The following is a 16,126-nucleotide window of genomic DNA, read 5'->3' as shown; positions in this document are numbered from 1 at the left end:
ATTTGATTAAACCTACAGTGTTAAATTTAAGTCAAATTTAATTGATATTTTATGAATGATTTAATCAATTAATTTTTAAGTTTTCAGTTAAACGTTTCGTATAAGTAGATTTAGTATACGTTTAACACAAAATAAATCTAAAATTTAAGAAAGTATAATTGTTTAATTAAACTTCTTGTAGAAGTAGATTTATTATATGTTTAATAAAAAATAAATCTAAAATTTAAGAAAATATAATTGTGCAATTAAACCACCCATAAAAGTAGATTTATCATATGTATAATACAAAATAAATACAAAATTTAAACTAATATAAATGTATAATTAAACCACTGGTAAAACTAGATTTATTACATGTTTAATAACTGAATAAATCTAAAATTCAACCAAATATAAATGTTTAATTAAACCATTCTTAAAACTAAATTTATTGCCAATTTAATGCAAAAATAAATAAATAATTTATACAATAATATTTTTTCCATTAAATCTTTCATAAAGGTAGAGTTATTGTTTTTTCAATCCACTTATAAATCTCTAATGTAAAAAATATAATAACCCATTTTATGATAGATTTATTGTCAGTGTTAACAAAACAAAAAATGAAAAAGTAACAAATTTTAACTTTTCAATTCAATATATCTATAAAGAAAATTTATAAAATGTGAGAGTGTGATACTCAATATCTCGCATTTGACCAAATGTATGTTCTTTCTTTCAATTTAACCCGTTGAAAAATAGATTAAAACAATTGTTCTACAGATATATTTTAAACTGAAGCAACATTTAACTGTTTAATTAAATAAGATAAAATTGAAAGGGAAAGGGAAATATTATATTCAATCTTTACTTATTAATTTACTATTTTGCTTTACATAATACAATTAATTGATCTGTTATCAAACCTGCCAACGAAAATCGTCCGGCTTAATATATTCAAACTTTAGCTTCTTATCCTAAAATACTAGAACTGCTTTTTTTTGTTTAAGCTAATCCGTAAATTAGATAACAATATGTTTTTTGTGTGTGTTTTGTGAAACTTCAACTATAGAATTTTGCATCCTTAGTTTAAACCCTAGCTAAAGAAGTGCGAGTAATTACACTGACACTTAATTTGGTTTCGACTGAAGTTATCTCCCTTACCTCGGTTAATAAGATACGCGTTGGCTAAATTGAATAGACTCCCTTTCAACAAGATGCAAACAATCTTAGAATATCGCTTATACGCACATTGACATGCTATGCAAAATTTATCATTAAAAACCAGTCCTACAATAACATAACCATGATAACGTAACACTTTGATATCGTAACTACATGCATGATTATATTGCCGGCGTTAACCAAAAAAAAAAAGTTCTTTCATAACTTTTGATTCAATTTTATTTATTTATTAAACTCAATTCGAAATTGTTCAAAATAATTCATGTAAAAAATGGCAACATGAAAACAGCCTTAAACATAGAGTAGTACTAGATTCTAATTTACCTTAACATGTACCCGTTTTAATATAAAATTTCCTTGAAATTAATTACCGGTAGACACGCCTGGTAAACCATCTAGTCTCAACCAAATGTTGAGACGGAAAAAAGTATTCTGTCACTTCCTTTTGAGTCTTTCTGGTTCAAAATATTCAAAATAAACATAGGGTAGGTCGACTTTTCGTCAAAATACTGAAAATCGATGAGTTTTTTGTAAAATAGGAGAATGTCATGCCATAGATAATTGAATTAGGATTTGTAGAGCCTAGGTGGTCGTGTGGTCTAACGGGACGGCTGCAGTGCAGGCGATTTTGTGTCACGATATCACAGTAGCATGGGTTCGAATCCCGGCGAGGGAAGAACCAAAAATTTGCGAAAGCAAATTTACAGATCTAACATTGTTGGGTTGATGTTTAGACGAGTTGTATATACATTATGTACACAGCCATGTATCACCATCATTGATGGCGATCCGATGGATACATCTGTTGTAGGGTTGTCACTGACTCAGACGTACTTATGAAAATAATTATTTTCTGTGACTGTATCTTACATTAATTTGTAGGATCCTTTACTATAGATAATTTAGCTGATCTGTAACAATAACATCTTCATGCCTTATATATCATGTACTGTAGTACGCCGCTAGATTAAAACTGACGTGGAAAGGTAACATATGGCCACCGAAAGCTCTTTTTTTGAGAGCCCAGGTGGTCGTGTGGTCTAGCGGGACGGCTGCAGTGCAGGCGATTTGGTGTCACGATATCACAGTAGCATGGGTTCGAATCCCGGCGAGGGAAGAACCAAAAATTTGCAAAAGCAAATTTACAGATCTAACATTGTTGGGTTGATGTTTAGACGAGTTGTATATACATTATGTACACAGCCATGTATCACCATCATTGATGGCGATCCGATGGATACATCTGTTGTAGGGTTGTCACTGACTCAGACGTACTTATGAAAATAATTATTTTCTGTGACTGTTTCTTACATTAATTTGTAGGATCCTTTACTATAGATAATTTAGCTGATCTGTAACAATAACATCTTCATGCCTTATATATCATGTACTGTAGTACGCCGCTAGATTAAAACTGACGTGGAAAGGTAACATATGGCCACCGAAAGCTCTTTTTTTGAGAGCCCAGGTGGTCGTGTGGTCTAGCGGGACGGCTGCAGTGCAGGCGATTTAGTGTCACGATATCACAGTAGCATGGGTTCGAATCCCGGCGAGGGAAGAACCAAAAATTTGCGAAAGCAAATTTACAGATCTAACATTGTTGGGTTGATGTTTAGACGAGTTGTATATACATATATATATACTGATCATATACTTAGTCTAAAAAAAATATGAATTTTACCGTATGATAATAACATTTAATTAACCTAAACTCTTTTTTTTCGAATTGGTGCTTAGCGGGCTGATATGAAAAGTGTTATCATATGCCTTTCCGTAAGGTCATCGCATGGCATATCGGTGAAACTTGGCTAATTCTGGAATACAAACACCTCAATGGTCCATTTTCAGTGAAAAACATTACAAAGTAGGGTACAAAACAATTATTTGGATACTGGAAAATATAAATTATAAAATGACTACAATTACAACAAACAAATGATAAAATAAATACATTTTTAAAAGTTTTAAACATATATAATTTAGAAAGTTACTTTAAAAACCTTGACTTTTCCAAACAGTGTTCATTATGTACATGTATATTGATGAATTAATCTTTTTATCGTCCATATTGAAATTGATCATACTGCTGGTTTTCTTCTCTGTTGAGGCATATAATAGAAATATTTCATATCGGATGTACTACATTTAAGGTCCGACGTCCATGATTTTTTCACTCTTTGAACTTCTATTTAAGAACCACGTAAAATCTGTTATTTTTCTTCATTGTTGAAGCATATGATAAAAAGATCATAACATGTCAGTCTCATATTACATGTATTATCAGCTCTCGGTCAATATCAGCCCTCGGGCTATGCAGTTCTTTGGCTCGTAATACGTGCGATATAAAAAAAAATGCCATATAAGAACATGTAGTATGACTTTGGACCAGTAGGAGGTATTACTTTATACTTCGTTTTATTACTTTCTTTAATTGTTATCCTTTTTTAATAAATACTATAAATTACATATTTCAAATCATAATAGGAGATTATATTTCTAATAAAAGATAATACAATTTTGGCGATTGTGTTGGCTGTTGTTACGTCATTAAAAAGGTCACTATATAAATATTGTATGTAACTACGAAATCTCAAGTTTTTATTTAGTAAAAGTTAAAAAGTAAATCACATGCCTAACAAGAAGCACCTTTTTAATGATGTATTACCCTCAGTATATCTGTGGAATTTAGGTAAAAGATAATATTTTTTTCAAAAAACTCTTTCTTTAAAAATTTACATCATAAAATTATTATATGGGATAATTGGATAAAACTTTCTCTAGTTGATAAATCTGATAATCATGACAAAACCTTGATGACGTCATGGTCACATGACGAAATTGTGTCTATGATATGATAAACAAAACGACGTCAGCCAATCAGAAGACGCGTTACATCCAAAATTTAATTATATAAAGATGAAGTAAAAAAAAAGTTGAAATATGTTGTTATATATCACTAAATTTTATTGTGGCTGTTGTCATGTCAAGTAAAACAAAAGTAAAATTATTTGATAAAGTATGGTTCAGACTGGTCGAGCATTTTTCAGACCTTTGGTCGACTATTTTTTCAGACCTCTGGTCGAGCCTTTTTCAGATCTTTGGTCGAGTATTGTTCAACCCTTTATTCAAATATGATTTAGACTGAAAAAATAGGTCGAGTACAGGTCGAGAATTGGTTAAGACTGTTTACGACAAGTCGAGTAATAGTTTAGACTATATTCAATGGCAAAGATAACGGTCAAGTTCTTGAGTACCGAAATAGTTTTTTTCCGAATTCTACTGGATTGCAGTGTTACCTTTCATTTGAATTTATTGTTGGTTGGGTAATATTTAACAGCAACAACAACAAATTTATATAAAATTGATGTTAGCAAGTGTGTATCAATATCAGCTGATCAATATTGCTTCTTTTGTGTTAAATGTTAAATATGTGTTTCAGATCGGATTAAAAGATCAACAAAATAAATTAAAAAAGGTGATCGTAGCAATTTTGTTTTAACCTACTTTTCTAATATAGAGCTTTAAAAATTAAATTAATTGATTTCAGTAATATACTTTATATTTAATTTTGATAAAACATTTTCAATGAGTATTTCATGCATTTTCAGCTAAAATATTCGAGGTCAAACATATTTTTGGTCCATTATTTGAACACCCTTGACATCATGGAAAACGTGAATATTCTGTTATAATAGATGCAATACTTAAACGGATAATGTAAGATCATTATTTACATCACTTGACTGTACTGGCTGTCTTAAAGTTTACATAAACGTGGATTGAGAACACTTAAAAGTATTCGACAACGATGTTAAATATTCTTGTTTTCTCTCATCTAATAAAACAAACGAACGAACATTAGAACGTCACGCATTCATGTTTTAGTAGCCAGAAAACATGCACAACTATGACGACATATTATGTAGAAATACCAACAAAAGAAACTGGAGTGGTCAATTTGGATCCTCAGTGCTCTTCAACTTTGTACTTGTTTGGCTTTATAAATATTTTGATATGATCGTCACTGATGAGTTTTATGTAGACGACACGCGCATCTGGCTTACTAAATCATAATCCTGGTACCTTTGATTACTATTCTATCGGAAATATTAGATTTGAATGTCCCTTTGTAATTAGCAGCCATCTTTTATTAAATGACAACGAAGATTCTGGTGTTGTAGTTTCTGCTGTTTAAATAAAATAAACAATCAATCATGTTGCATTAGTGTACGTATGTGTCATAATATAACTTTACTAAATGACACAGAGTACAAAACCTTTATTATATACCTTTCGAAGTCAAACTGGTGAATTATTCATGGACAGATTGTTCCGGAATGAGTTGTCCTGACAAAATCGTTACAAAGGAATTCAAAAAGAATAAACATATTTTTAGTTTGGGAGGTCATTCTATGCAGAACTCATTTAATAAGAATTATACCTTTTTTCGATTTCATACTGATTAAAGCAGGTCACTGAAATTATTGTTTGTTTATTTCATGAATAATAAAAGAAAAATTGATAATCTTACCAATTGCAAATGCCGATGTACTGCTACCTGGTACTGGTGTTGTAGATACATCTTTAAGAGAAAATTTCATTTTGTAAACCAGATTCGTGACTTTATGTCATAATTAATAGTCACCAACTAGCAGGAAATGCACAAATTTTCCGGAGAAATGAAAGGTATTGCTTATTTTTCTATCCATGTCATGTCAAACGACTACGAAAACGACGGTACACATAAATGTTTTACAGTTTATGCAATAACTTGATAAGGACGTGTATTCAAAAGCTATTTTTCAGGAATATTGTTTTCTGAAGTAATGGCATATGGCATTTTTCGTATTTATTTTTTTTAGAAATAATTTCACAGTATATCTTACCTGCTTGACACGTAGTTAGATGACAGTAGTTACATCCAATTGTTTCCGTGACTCCAAAACACTGACCTGATGGACAAGGTACGCCATATGTTACGTCCAATTCACACTGAACAGCACTATGACAATTTGTTGGATGTGGAAGATAACGTCGTGAGTCAGTTTGATTCTTGCAAAAGTCAACTGCACATATAGATATATGAGTATAAATATCGGGATTCAATATGGATTAAAAAAAATAAAAAAAGGTTCATAAAAACTGACAAAACTTAAAAAACGACAACATCTACAAATGGAACAACTAGTAAACCATGATATATGTTTAATTGGGCATAGGCATTTTCCGGTGAAAATCTGTGGTGAAATTCAGTTTTATGGCTATACGCTAGTGTACTAATCACCTAGTTGTATAGAGTTCAGATATAATAAAGAAAAAATGTGTAAGTAACCCAAACAGACATAGTCTGGTAAAGAATGATATCATTGGCAATGTTGTAGGTGCTGCGGTGACATGTAGCTGTTTACTTTTATGTCATTTTTTCCCTTGTGGAGAGTTCTAATTGGCAATCATACTACATCTTTTTTTAATATATCATAGATAGATACACATAACAAAACTATATAATTGTAATATAATTGTTAAGATATAACAATGAAGACAGTAAACACTTTTTTTTTAGTTTATAGTAGAGCAACATAAAGACAAAAAAAAGCTTTCCCAATAAACACAAATTTCAAATCATAAATTAAAAACCAATTGTTCAGAGAACAATTGAAGGTCTTTCCACTAGTAAAGATCTATTTTGATATTGAAATATGAAAAACCAGTTTAAAATGTTAGTTCCTATGGTTTTATGATGTATTAATATCAATTTAAAGCAAAGGTCAAAATCTATTAACCTATGACCTTGACCTCAATTTCAAGGTCACAAACCAAGGATCTTAAATCAAAAGACCCTAGGTCTTTAATATGTTTGGATAAAGAGTAATATCACTTTACGGGTAAACCTAAATATAAGATGGGCAAAAACTCCCATTTATTGTCTGCGCACCCTTTCACCCAAAATATACAAGTAAGGACATGTCGCAACTAACAATTTATGAAAAAAATATTTTTCGATATGTCATACGGTATTTGAAAATCAGTGAAAATAAGCAAAATTTAGAACATGACCTTGACCTTTGACCTTGACCTCATCTTCATTTTTTTGGACCAAGGACCTCAAATCTGAAGACCCTAGGTCTCTATCACTTATGGTTTACCAGTTAGAAATGCATAATACTTATATCATTTACATAAGGGGAAATAACTCTCATATGGAGTCTCTGGAAAGCTTCGGTCCAAATAAATTGCCTAATCCTGAAGATGTAACGAGCAATTTGGTAAAATAAAATAATCTTTTACGGTTGCGAAGGAGTAGTGGCCACAAGAAAAACAATGTTTGGGGAGATAACTCTTACAACGTAAAGTATTTTGTTACGCGGTTGAAAATTTTTAAAGCGTATAAACTATACGATATCATATTTCAAATATCTAAGCGACATCTTTTGAAACATCAACAATACGCAAGAAGAAAATTAGGCGGAAGAATAAAAGAAAAAATAATAATAATAATTAAAAACCAATTGTTCAGAGAACAATTGAAGGTCTTTCCACAAGTTAAGATCTTTTTTATTATCAAAATATGAAAAATCAATCTAAAATGTCAGTTCCTATGACTTTATAATGTATAAATATGAATTTAAAGCAAAGGTCAAAATCTAGAACGTCCTACTAACCTGTGACCTTGACCTCAATTTCAAGGTCACCAACAAAGGACCTCAAATAAAAAGACCCTAGGTCTGTAATTTGTATGATTAATGAGTTATATTACTTTAGGCATGATTTTAAATATAAGATGGGCGAAAACTCTCATTTATTGTTTATGCACCCTTCCAACCAAAATTTATAAGATACAACATGTCGCAACTCACAATTCAGTAAAAAATAATTTTTCAATATCTTTCACGGTTGTTGAAAATAAGAGAAAATAAGCCAAAATCAAAATTTAGAATATGACCTTGACCTTATTTTCATTTTTTTGGACCAAGGAACTTAAATCCAAAGACCCTAGGCCTATATCACTGATGGTTTACCAGTTAGAAACGCATATCACTTATATCAAATGCATAAGGGGAAATAACTCTCATATGGAGTCTCCGGATAGCTTCGGTTCAAATGAATATCCTAATCCTGAAGAAGTAACGAGCAATTTGGTAAAATAAATTTGTCGTAATCTTTTACGGTTGCGAAGGAGTAGTGGCCACAAGAAAAACAGTGTTTGGGGAGATAACTCTTACAACATACAGTATTTTGTTACGCAGTTGTCAATTTTTAAAGCGTATAAACTATACGACATCATATTCCAAATATCTAAGCGACAACTTATTAAACAACAATACTACGCAAGAAAAAAAATTAGGCGGAAGAAAAAAAAAATAATAATAATTAAAAACCAATTGTTCAGAGAACAATTGTAGGTCTTTCCACTAGTAAAGATCTATTTTGATATTGAAATATGAAAAATCAGTTTAAAATATTAGTTTCTATGGCTTTATAATGTATTTATATGAACTTAAAGCAAAGGTCAAAATCTAGAACGTCATATTAACCTATGACCTTGACCTAAATTTCCAGGTCACAAACCAAGGACCTTAAATCAAAAGACCCTAGGTCTTTAATATGTTTGGTTAAAGAGTAATATCACTTTACGGGTAAACCTAAATATAACATGGGCAAAAACTCCCATTTATTGTCTGTGCACCCTTTCACCCAAAATATACAAGTAAGGACATATCGCAACTAACAATTTATGAAAAATTATTTGTCGATATGTCATACGGTATTGGAAAATCAGTGAAAATAAGCAAAAATCAAAATTTAGAACATGACCTTGACCTTTGACCTTGACCTCATTTTCATTTTTTTGGACCAAGGACCTCAAATCTGAAAACCCTAGGTCTCTATCACTTATGGTTTACCAGTTAGAAATGCATAATACTTATATCATTTACATAAGGGGAAATAACTCTCATATGGAGTCTCTGGAAAGCTTCGGTCCAAATGAATTGCCTAATCCTGAAGATGTAATGAGCAATTTGGTAAAATAAATTTGTCGTAATCTTTTACAGTTGCGAAGGAGTAGTGGCCACAATAAAAACAGTGTTTGGGGAGATAACTCTTACAACGTAAAGTATTTGGTTACGCGGTTCTAAATTTTTAAAGTGTATAAACTATACGATATCATATCAAATATCTAAGCGACATCTTTTGAAACATCAATACTACGCAAGAAAAAAATTAGGCGGAAGAAAAAAAATAATAATTAAAAACCAATTGTTCAGAGAACAATTGAAGGTCTTTCCACCAATAAGGATCTATTTTGATATGAAAATATTAAAATTCAGTTGAAAATGTCAGTTCCTATGGCTTAATGATGTATAAATATGAATTTTGAGCAAAGGTCAAAATCTAGAACGTCAAATTTACTGATGACCTTGACCTATATTTCAAGGTCATAAACCAGGGACCCCAAATAAAAAGACCCTAGGTCTGTAATATGTATAGTTAATGAGTTATATCACTTTACGTCTAATTCTTAATATAGGAGGGGCAAAAACTCCCATTTTATGTCTACACACCCTTTTAACCAAAATATATAAGTTACGACATGTCGCAACTAACAATTTAGTAAAAAATAATTTGTCGGTATCTTATAAGGTTAATGAAAATTAGTGAAAATAGGCCAAAATCAAAATTTAGAATATGACCTTGACCTTTGACCTTTACCTAATTTTCATTTTTTTGGACAAATGATCTCAAAACAAAAGACCCTAGGTCTCTATCACTTATGGTTTTCCAGTTTAAAATACATTTCAAAATTTCAAATACAAAAGGGGAACTAACTCTCATATGGAGTCTCTATACGGCTTCGGTCAAAATAAAACAGAACATCCTGAGGATGTAACGAGCACTTTGGTAAAATAAATTTGTCGTAATCTTTTATGATTGCGAAGGAGTAGTGGCCACAAGAAAAACAGTGTTTGGGGAGATAACTCTTACAACGTAAAGTATTTGGTTACGCAGTGGTCAGTTTTAAAAGTGCATACGCTTTACGATATCATATTCCAAATATCTAAGCGACATCTTTTGAAACATCAATACTACGCAAGAAAAGAATTAGGCAGAAGAATAAAAAAAAAATAATAATAATTAAAAACCAATTGTTCAGAGAACAATTGAAGGTCTTTCCACTAGTAAAGTTCTATTTTGATATTGAAATATGAAAAATCAGTTTAAAATGTTAGTTCCTATGGCTTTAGGATGTATTAATATGAATTTAGAGCAAAGGTCAAAATCTAGAACGTCCTTTAACCTATGACCTTGACCTCAATTTTAAGGTCACAAACCAAGGACCTTAAATCAAAAGACCCTAGGTCTTTAATATGTTTGGTTAATGAGTAATATCACTTGACGCGTTATTCTAAATGTAAGATGGGCAAAAATTCCTATTTATTGTCTGCGCACGCTTTCAACCAGAATATACAAGTAAGGACATGTCAAAACTAACAATTTATGAAAAATTATTTGTGGATATGTCATAACGTATTTGAAAATAAGTGAAAATAAGCCAAAATCAAAATTTAGAATATGACCTTGACCTTTGACCTTGACCTCATTTTTATCATTTTGGACCAAGGACCTCAAATCTAAAGACCCTATGTCTTTATCACTTATGGTTTACCATTTAGAAATGCATATCACTTAATTAAATGGAAAAGGGGGAATAACTCTCATATGGAGTCTCCGTAAAGCTTCGGTCCAAATGAATATCTTAATCCTGAAGATGTAACGAGCAATTTGGTAAAATAAATTTGTCGTAATCTTTAACGGTTGAGAAGGAGTAGTGGCCACAAGAAAAACAGTGTTTGGGGAGATAACTCTTACAACGTATAGTATTTTGTTATGCAGTTGTAAATTTTTAAAGCGTATAAACTATACGATACCATATTCCAAATATCTAAGCGACATCTTTTGAAACATCAATAATATGCAAGAAAAAAAATTAGGCGGAAGAAAAAAAAAAAAAAATAATAATAATAATAATCAGAACAAATTCAATAGGTCTTTCCACGGAAAGGTGGAAAGACCTAATTAAAAACCAATTGTTCAGAGAACAATTGAAGGTCTTTCAACCAATAAGGATCTATTTTGATATGAAAATATTAAGATTCAGTTGAAAATTTCAGTTGACAATGTCAGTTCCTATGGCTTAATGATGTATAACTATGAATTTTAAGCAAAGGTCAAAATCTAGAACGTCCAATTAACCTATGACCTGACCTCAATTTCAAGGTCATAGACTAAACATCTCAAATAAAAAGACACTAGTTCCTTAATATGTATGGTTCATGAGTAAAATCACTTTACGCATAATTCTTAATATAAGAGGGGCGAAAACTCCCTTTTTTGGTTTACGCACCCTTGCAACCAAAATTTATAAGTAACGACATGTCGCAACTAACAATTAAGTAAAAAAAAAATGTCGATATCTTATAAGGTTAATGAAAAAAGGTGAAAATAAGCCAAAATCAAAATTTAGAATTTGACCTTGACCTTTGACCTTGACCTAATTTTCATTTTTTTGGACCAAGGATCTTAAATCAAAAGACCCTAGGTCTCTATCACTTATAGTTTACCAGTTAGAAATGCATATCACTGATATCATATATAAAAGGGGGGATTACTCTCATATGGAGTCTCCGGATAGCTTCGGTTGAAATGAACCAGAACATCCTAAGGATATAACGAGCAATTTGGAAAAATAAATTTGTCGGTTTCTTATACGGTTGCGAAGGAGTAGCGGCCACAAGAAAAACAGTGTTCGGGGAGATAACTCTTACAATGTACAGTTTTTTGTTACGCGGTGTCAGTTTCAGAAGCGTATTAACTGGTCGATATCATTTACCTTATATCTAAGCGATATCTTGTGAAACAAAAAAACAGCGAAGGAAAAAAAAGTTGGCGGAAGAAAAAAAAAAAAAAAAATAATAATAATAATCAGAACAAACCCTATAGGTCTTTCAACTGAAAGGTTGAAAGACCTAATTAAAAACCAATTGTTCAGAGAACAATTGAAAGTCTTTCCACACCAAAGAAATTATGATAATAAGATAGTTTCTTCATTCTGATGCGATTAATAATGGTTTAATTATATTTTTGAGTGATATAAGGGAAATAATATGCTACTTCCGGTGAAATTAATGTCACTTCCGGTCTCATATGATAGCTTCTTTCACACTGATTCCAAAAATATATAGTTTTTATATACTTTTGTATGTAGAATGGGAGATAATTGGTCACTTCCGGTTTGTTTGAAGTCGTTTTTAGTCGTCAGTAATCAGTTTATGTATCTATATGACAAAATATATGGATTCTGAGTACTTTTAAATGTAAAAATTGCAAAAAAAGGCTACTTCCGGTTTTCTCAAGGTCACTTCCGGTAGTCATTTTTCAAGGTCATTTGTCACCTAACCTTTTGTAAAAGGTCAAATGCCTTTATAATGAACTTAGTTGAAGTTATAATCAAATAACCTCATATCATGACATTTCAGGGGCACCAACTCCTATAAGATGCCATTAAATTGTATAAGACTAAATGTAGCATATCTTCATTACAATAAAGCAGACATTTTGCACTTGTTCTTTTATATGTATCTTTCAAAGTGTCGGAGAAAATGCAAAAACAAGCAAAAGTCACAATTGAGAACTTGACCTTGACCTTTGACCTTGACCTCATTTTCTAAGTTAGGACCTAGGGGCCCCAAATAAAAACATTCCAGGGTTATACGGTTAACTGTTTATGAGTTCAAAAAACATACCGACAAATTTATTTTGTAAAGGTAGATAACTCCTATAAAATGTCATCGAATCGCTTCGATTTTAATTAGCCAAAAATTCCTGAGGATGTAACGAACAATTTGTAAAAGGAATTTTGTCGCTATCTTTTTCTGTTACAAAGGAGATGCACACAGATGATAAACAGTGAATAGGGAGATAACTCTTACAAAGAAAATTGTTCGTCTTAGCAGGGTGAGATTTAAAACCGTGTAAACTATACGATACAATATAAAAAATATCTAAGCGACATATTGCAAAACAAAAATTTCAGAATGTGGCGGAAAAAAAAAAATAATAATTAAAAACCAATTGTTCAGAGAACAATTGAAAGTCTTTCCACACCAAAGTAATTTGGATAAGAAGGTAGTTTCTTTATACTGATGCGAAAAATGATGGTTTAATTATCTTTTTGAGTGATATAAGGGAAATAATATGCTACTTCCGGTGAAATGAATGTCACATCCGGTCTCATATGATAGCTTCTTTCACACTGATTCCCAAAATATAGTTTCTCTATACTTTTGTATGTAGAATGGGAGATAATTGGCCACTTCCGGTTTGTTGGAAGTTATTTTTAGTCTTCAGTAATCTGTTCATGTATCTATATGACAAATAATATGGATTCTGAGTACTTTTATGTGAAAAAATTGCAAAAATAGCTACTTCCGGTTTCCTAAAGGTCACTTCCGGTAGTCATTTTTCAAGGTCATTTGTCACTTAACTTTTTGTATAAGGTCAAATGTCATTATAATGAACTTAATTGAAGTTATAATCAAATAACTTCATATCAAGACATTTCAGGGGCACCAACTCCTATAAGATGCCATTTAATTGTATAAGACTAAATGTAGCATATCTTCATTACAATAAAGCTGATATTTTGAACTGGTTCTTTTATATGTATCTCTCAAAGTGTCGGAGAAAATGCAAAAACAAGCAAAAGTCAAAATTGAGAACTTGACCTTGACCTTTGACCTTGACCTCATTTTCTAAGTTAGGACCTAGGGGACTCAAATAAAAACATTCCAGGGTTATACGGTTAACTGTTTATGAGTTAAATAAAGTTACCGACAAATTTATTTTGTAAAGGTAGATAACTCCTATAAAATTTCATCGAATCGCTTCGATCCAAATACGCCAAAAATTACTGAGGATGTAACAAACAAGTTGTAAAAAGAATTTTGTCGCTATCTTTTTTTGTTACGGAGGAGATGCACACAGAGGATAAACAGTGAAATGGGAGATAACTCTTACATAGAAAATGGTTCGCCTTAGCAGGGTGAAATTTAAAAGCGCATAAACTATACAATACCATATGAGAAATATCTAAGCGACATATTGCGAAACAAACATTTATCGCAAGAACAAATTTTGGCGGAAGAAAAAAAAAAAAATAATAATCAGAAGAAAAACAATAAGTCTTTCCACAGAAAAGTGGAAAGACTTAATAATCAGAAGAAAAACAATAAGTCTTTCCACAGAAAAGTGGAAAGACTTAATAATAATCAGAACAAAACCTATAGGTCTTTCCACGGAAAGGTGGAAAGACCTAATAATAATAATAATAATAATAATAATCAGAACAAAACCTATAGGTCTTTCCACGGCAAAGTGGAAATACCTAATAATAATAATCAGAACAACAGCAATAGGTCTTTCCACGGAAAGGTGGAAAGACCTAATAAGAGAGAACACAAATGAAAATAACAATATAAGAACTTTCAAGCGTTTGAAACGCTCCTCTGTTCCTACTGAGTTTATTTATTATGTTTTCCCCCAATCTACACAAGCATATTTTGGTATACAATTATTCCAAATTATTAAGTCTATCTTAAAGTAAAAGATCAGTTTGTCATGTCTTTTAAAATTCCAAATATCTTCTTATTTAGTTTACATTATAATAACAAAAAGTCTTTTTAAAAAAATGCTATAAAATTGCAATATATATATGATACGATCATCATGTTTTATTTATGCCGGGGAACACATGAGTTACTTCCCGTCTATTTCCTGATCGATAGTGTTGGTAAAGAATGGATCATATCATTTTCATTTTGTCTTTAATACTTGCCTTCTCAACAAAAGATGACCGAAATATATTAGAGGGACATTCAATAATTTTCCTATCTGGACCATCATTATAAGAATAAGTTAAAACGTAAATTAAACTATGCTTCAACACTTTCGTCGCTTAAATGATTGTAAAGCACACACTATAAAACAAGTATTTCTATCAAAGTAAAACGATAAAGTGTAAAGACATATATATTTCTTACTTTTTCACATTTTTAGTCATAATAACATTTTTTTTCTTTCCCAAAACAAAAGAAAAAGACAAGACGTTATTAAAAGAATTAAAATTGTAGAACATCGTTTCTGTGATATGTAACGACATTTAACCATTTGTCCAGCAAAGCGAACTCAAGCTGACTTTATGGTATTGGTGGTGGCTGTCATTGTCCAAATTCTGTCAAATCTGATGCAAAATTTGCTCGATCAGACCAAAATCCTGCGAAAAGCATGACTTTTGGCCAAGGCAGGTGCCAAATGGATATGTAACCCCCACTGACGGTTTTTGGTCCATAACGATTGGATGTTTACGCCAGACGGTCGTTTAGGTGTCACTAAGGAAAGACTGTGGTGCTCTTACACAATTTCTGCGCAAATGGTACTTGACTGACATTGTTTCAAAGGTTCTACCATGACCACCATTGAACTCTCGTGTCCTTTGGAAAGCCATCAGAGTCGATATTGGATATGTTAAAGTTTGGATTTGTGGATGAATTGGATTATTGTAGAGGCTACAACTTCAGTTATTGTATGCTGTGAATGGCGTCATTTAATAATGCCCAAAACTGTCAGAAAGTCCTGGCATTTACTCAGATGTGAATCGCAGTTTCCTAACAATAATGGCGGGAAAATCCAAGATATTAGCCAAGCTTTAAATAAAAAAATCGTGAAAATGGTGAGTTTGTTAAAAAGCGGTCAACCCTTACTTCGCATTTGTTCCAAAAATCACTCATCCGTAAAGTTGTCGAAAATTGTCTTAAAAGTCATTTTCAACCAACTTTACAAAGTTCTAATATAAATAAAATACAAATTATAAGATTTTTTTGAAAAACAAAATTGTTGCGTTTTC

The 16,126-nt window shown here is 31.4% G+C and overlaps 1 protein-coding gene across 1 annotated transcript in view; it reads right to left on the bottom strand.

Moving 5' to 3' along the window:
* Positions 1 to 16,126, bottom strand: part of LOC143066761 (uncharacterized) — a 54,106-nt gene that overhangs the window by 11,509 nt on the left and 26,471 nt on the right. The window contains exons 10-11 of the mRNA XM_076239572.1: positions 6,051 to 6,230; positions 5,696 to 5,746 (exon numbers count right to left, since the gene is read on the bottom strand). Of these exons, the coding sequence (XP_076095687.1) occupies positions 5,696 to 5,746; positions 6,051 to 6,230 (231 nt within the window). The remainder of the gene's footprint in view (positions 1 to 5,695; positions 5,747 to 6,050; positions 6,231 to 16,126) is intronic.

This window comes from Mytilus galloprovincialis, chromosome 3 (assembly GCF_965363235.1).
Source record: "Mytilus galloprovincialis chromosome 3, xbMytGall1.hap1.1, whole genome shotgun sequence".
Taxonomy (NCBI): domain Eukaryota; kingdom Metazoa; phylum Mollusca; class Bivalvia; order Mytilida; family Mytilidae; genus Mytilus; species Mytilus galloprovincialis.
The sequence above is the reverse complement of the archived record's forward strand: the minus strand, read 5'-3'. Positions and strand labels throughout refer to the sequence as shown.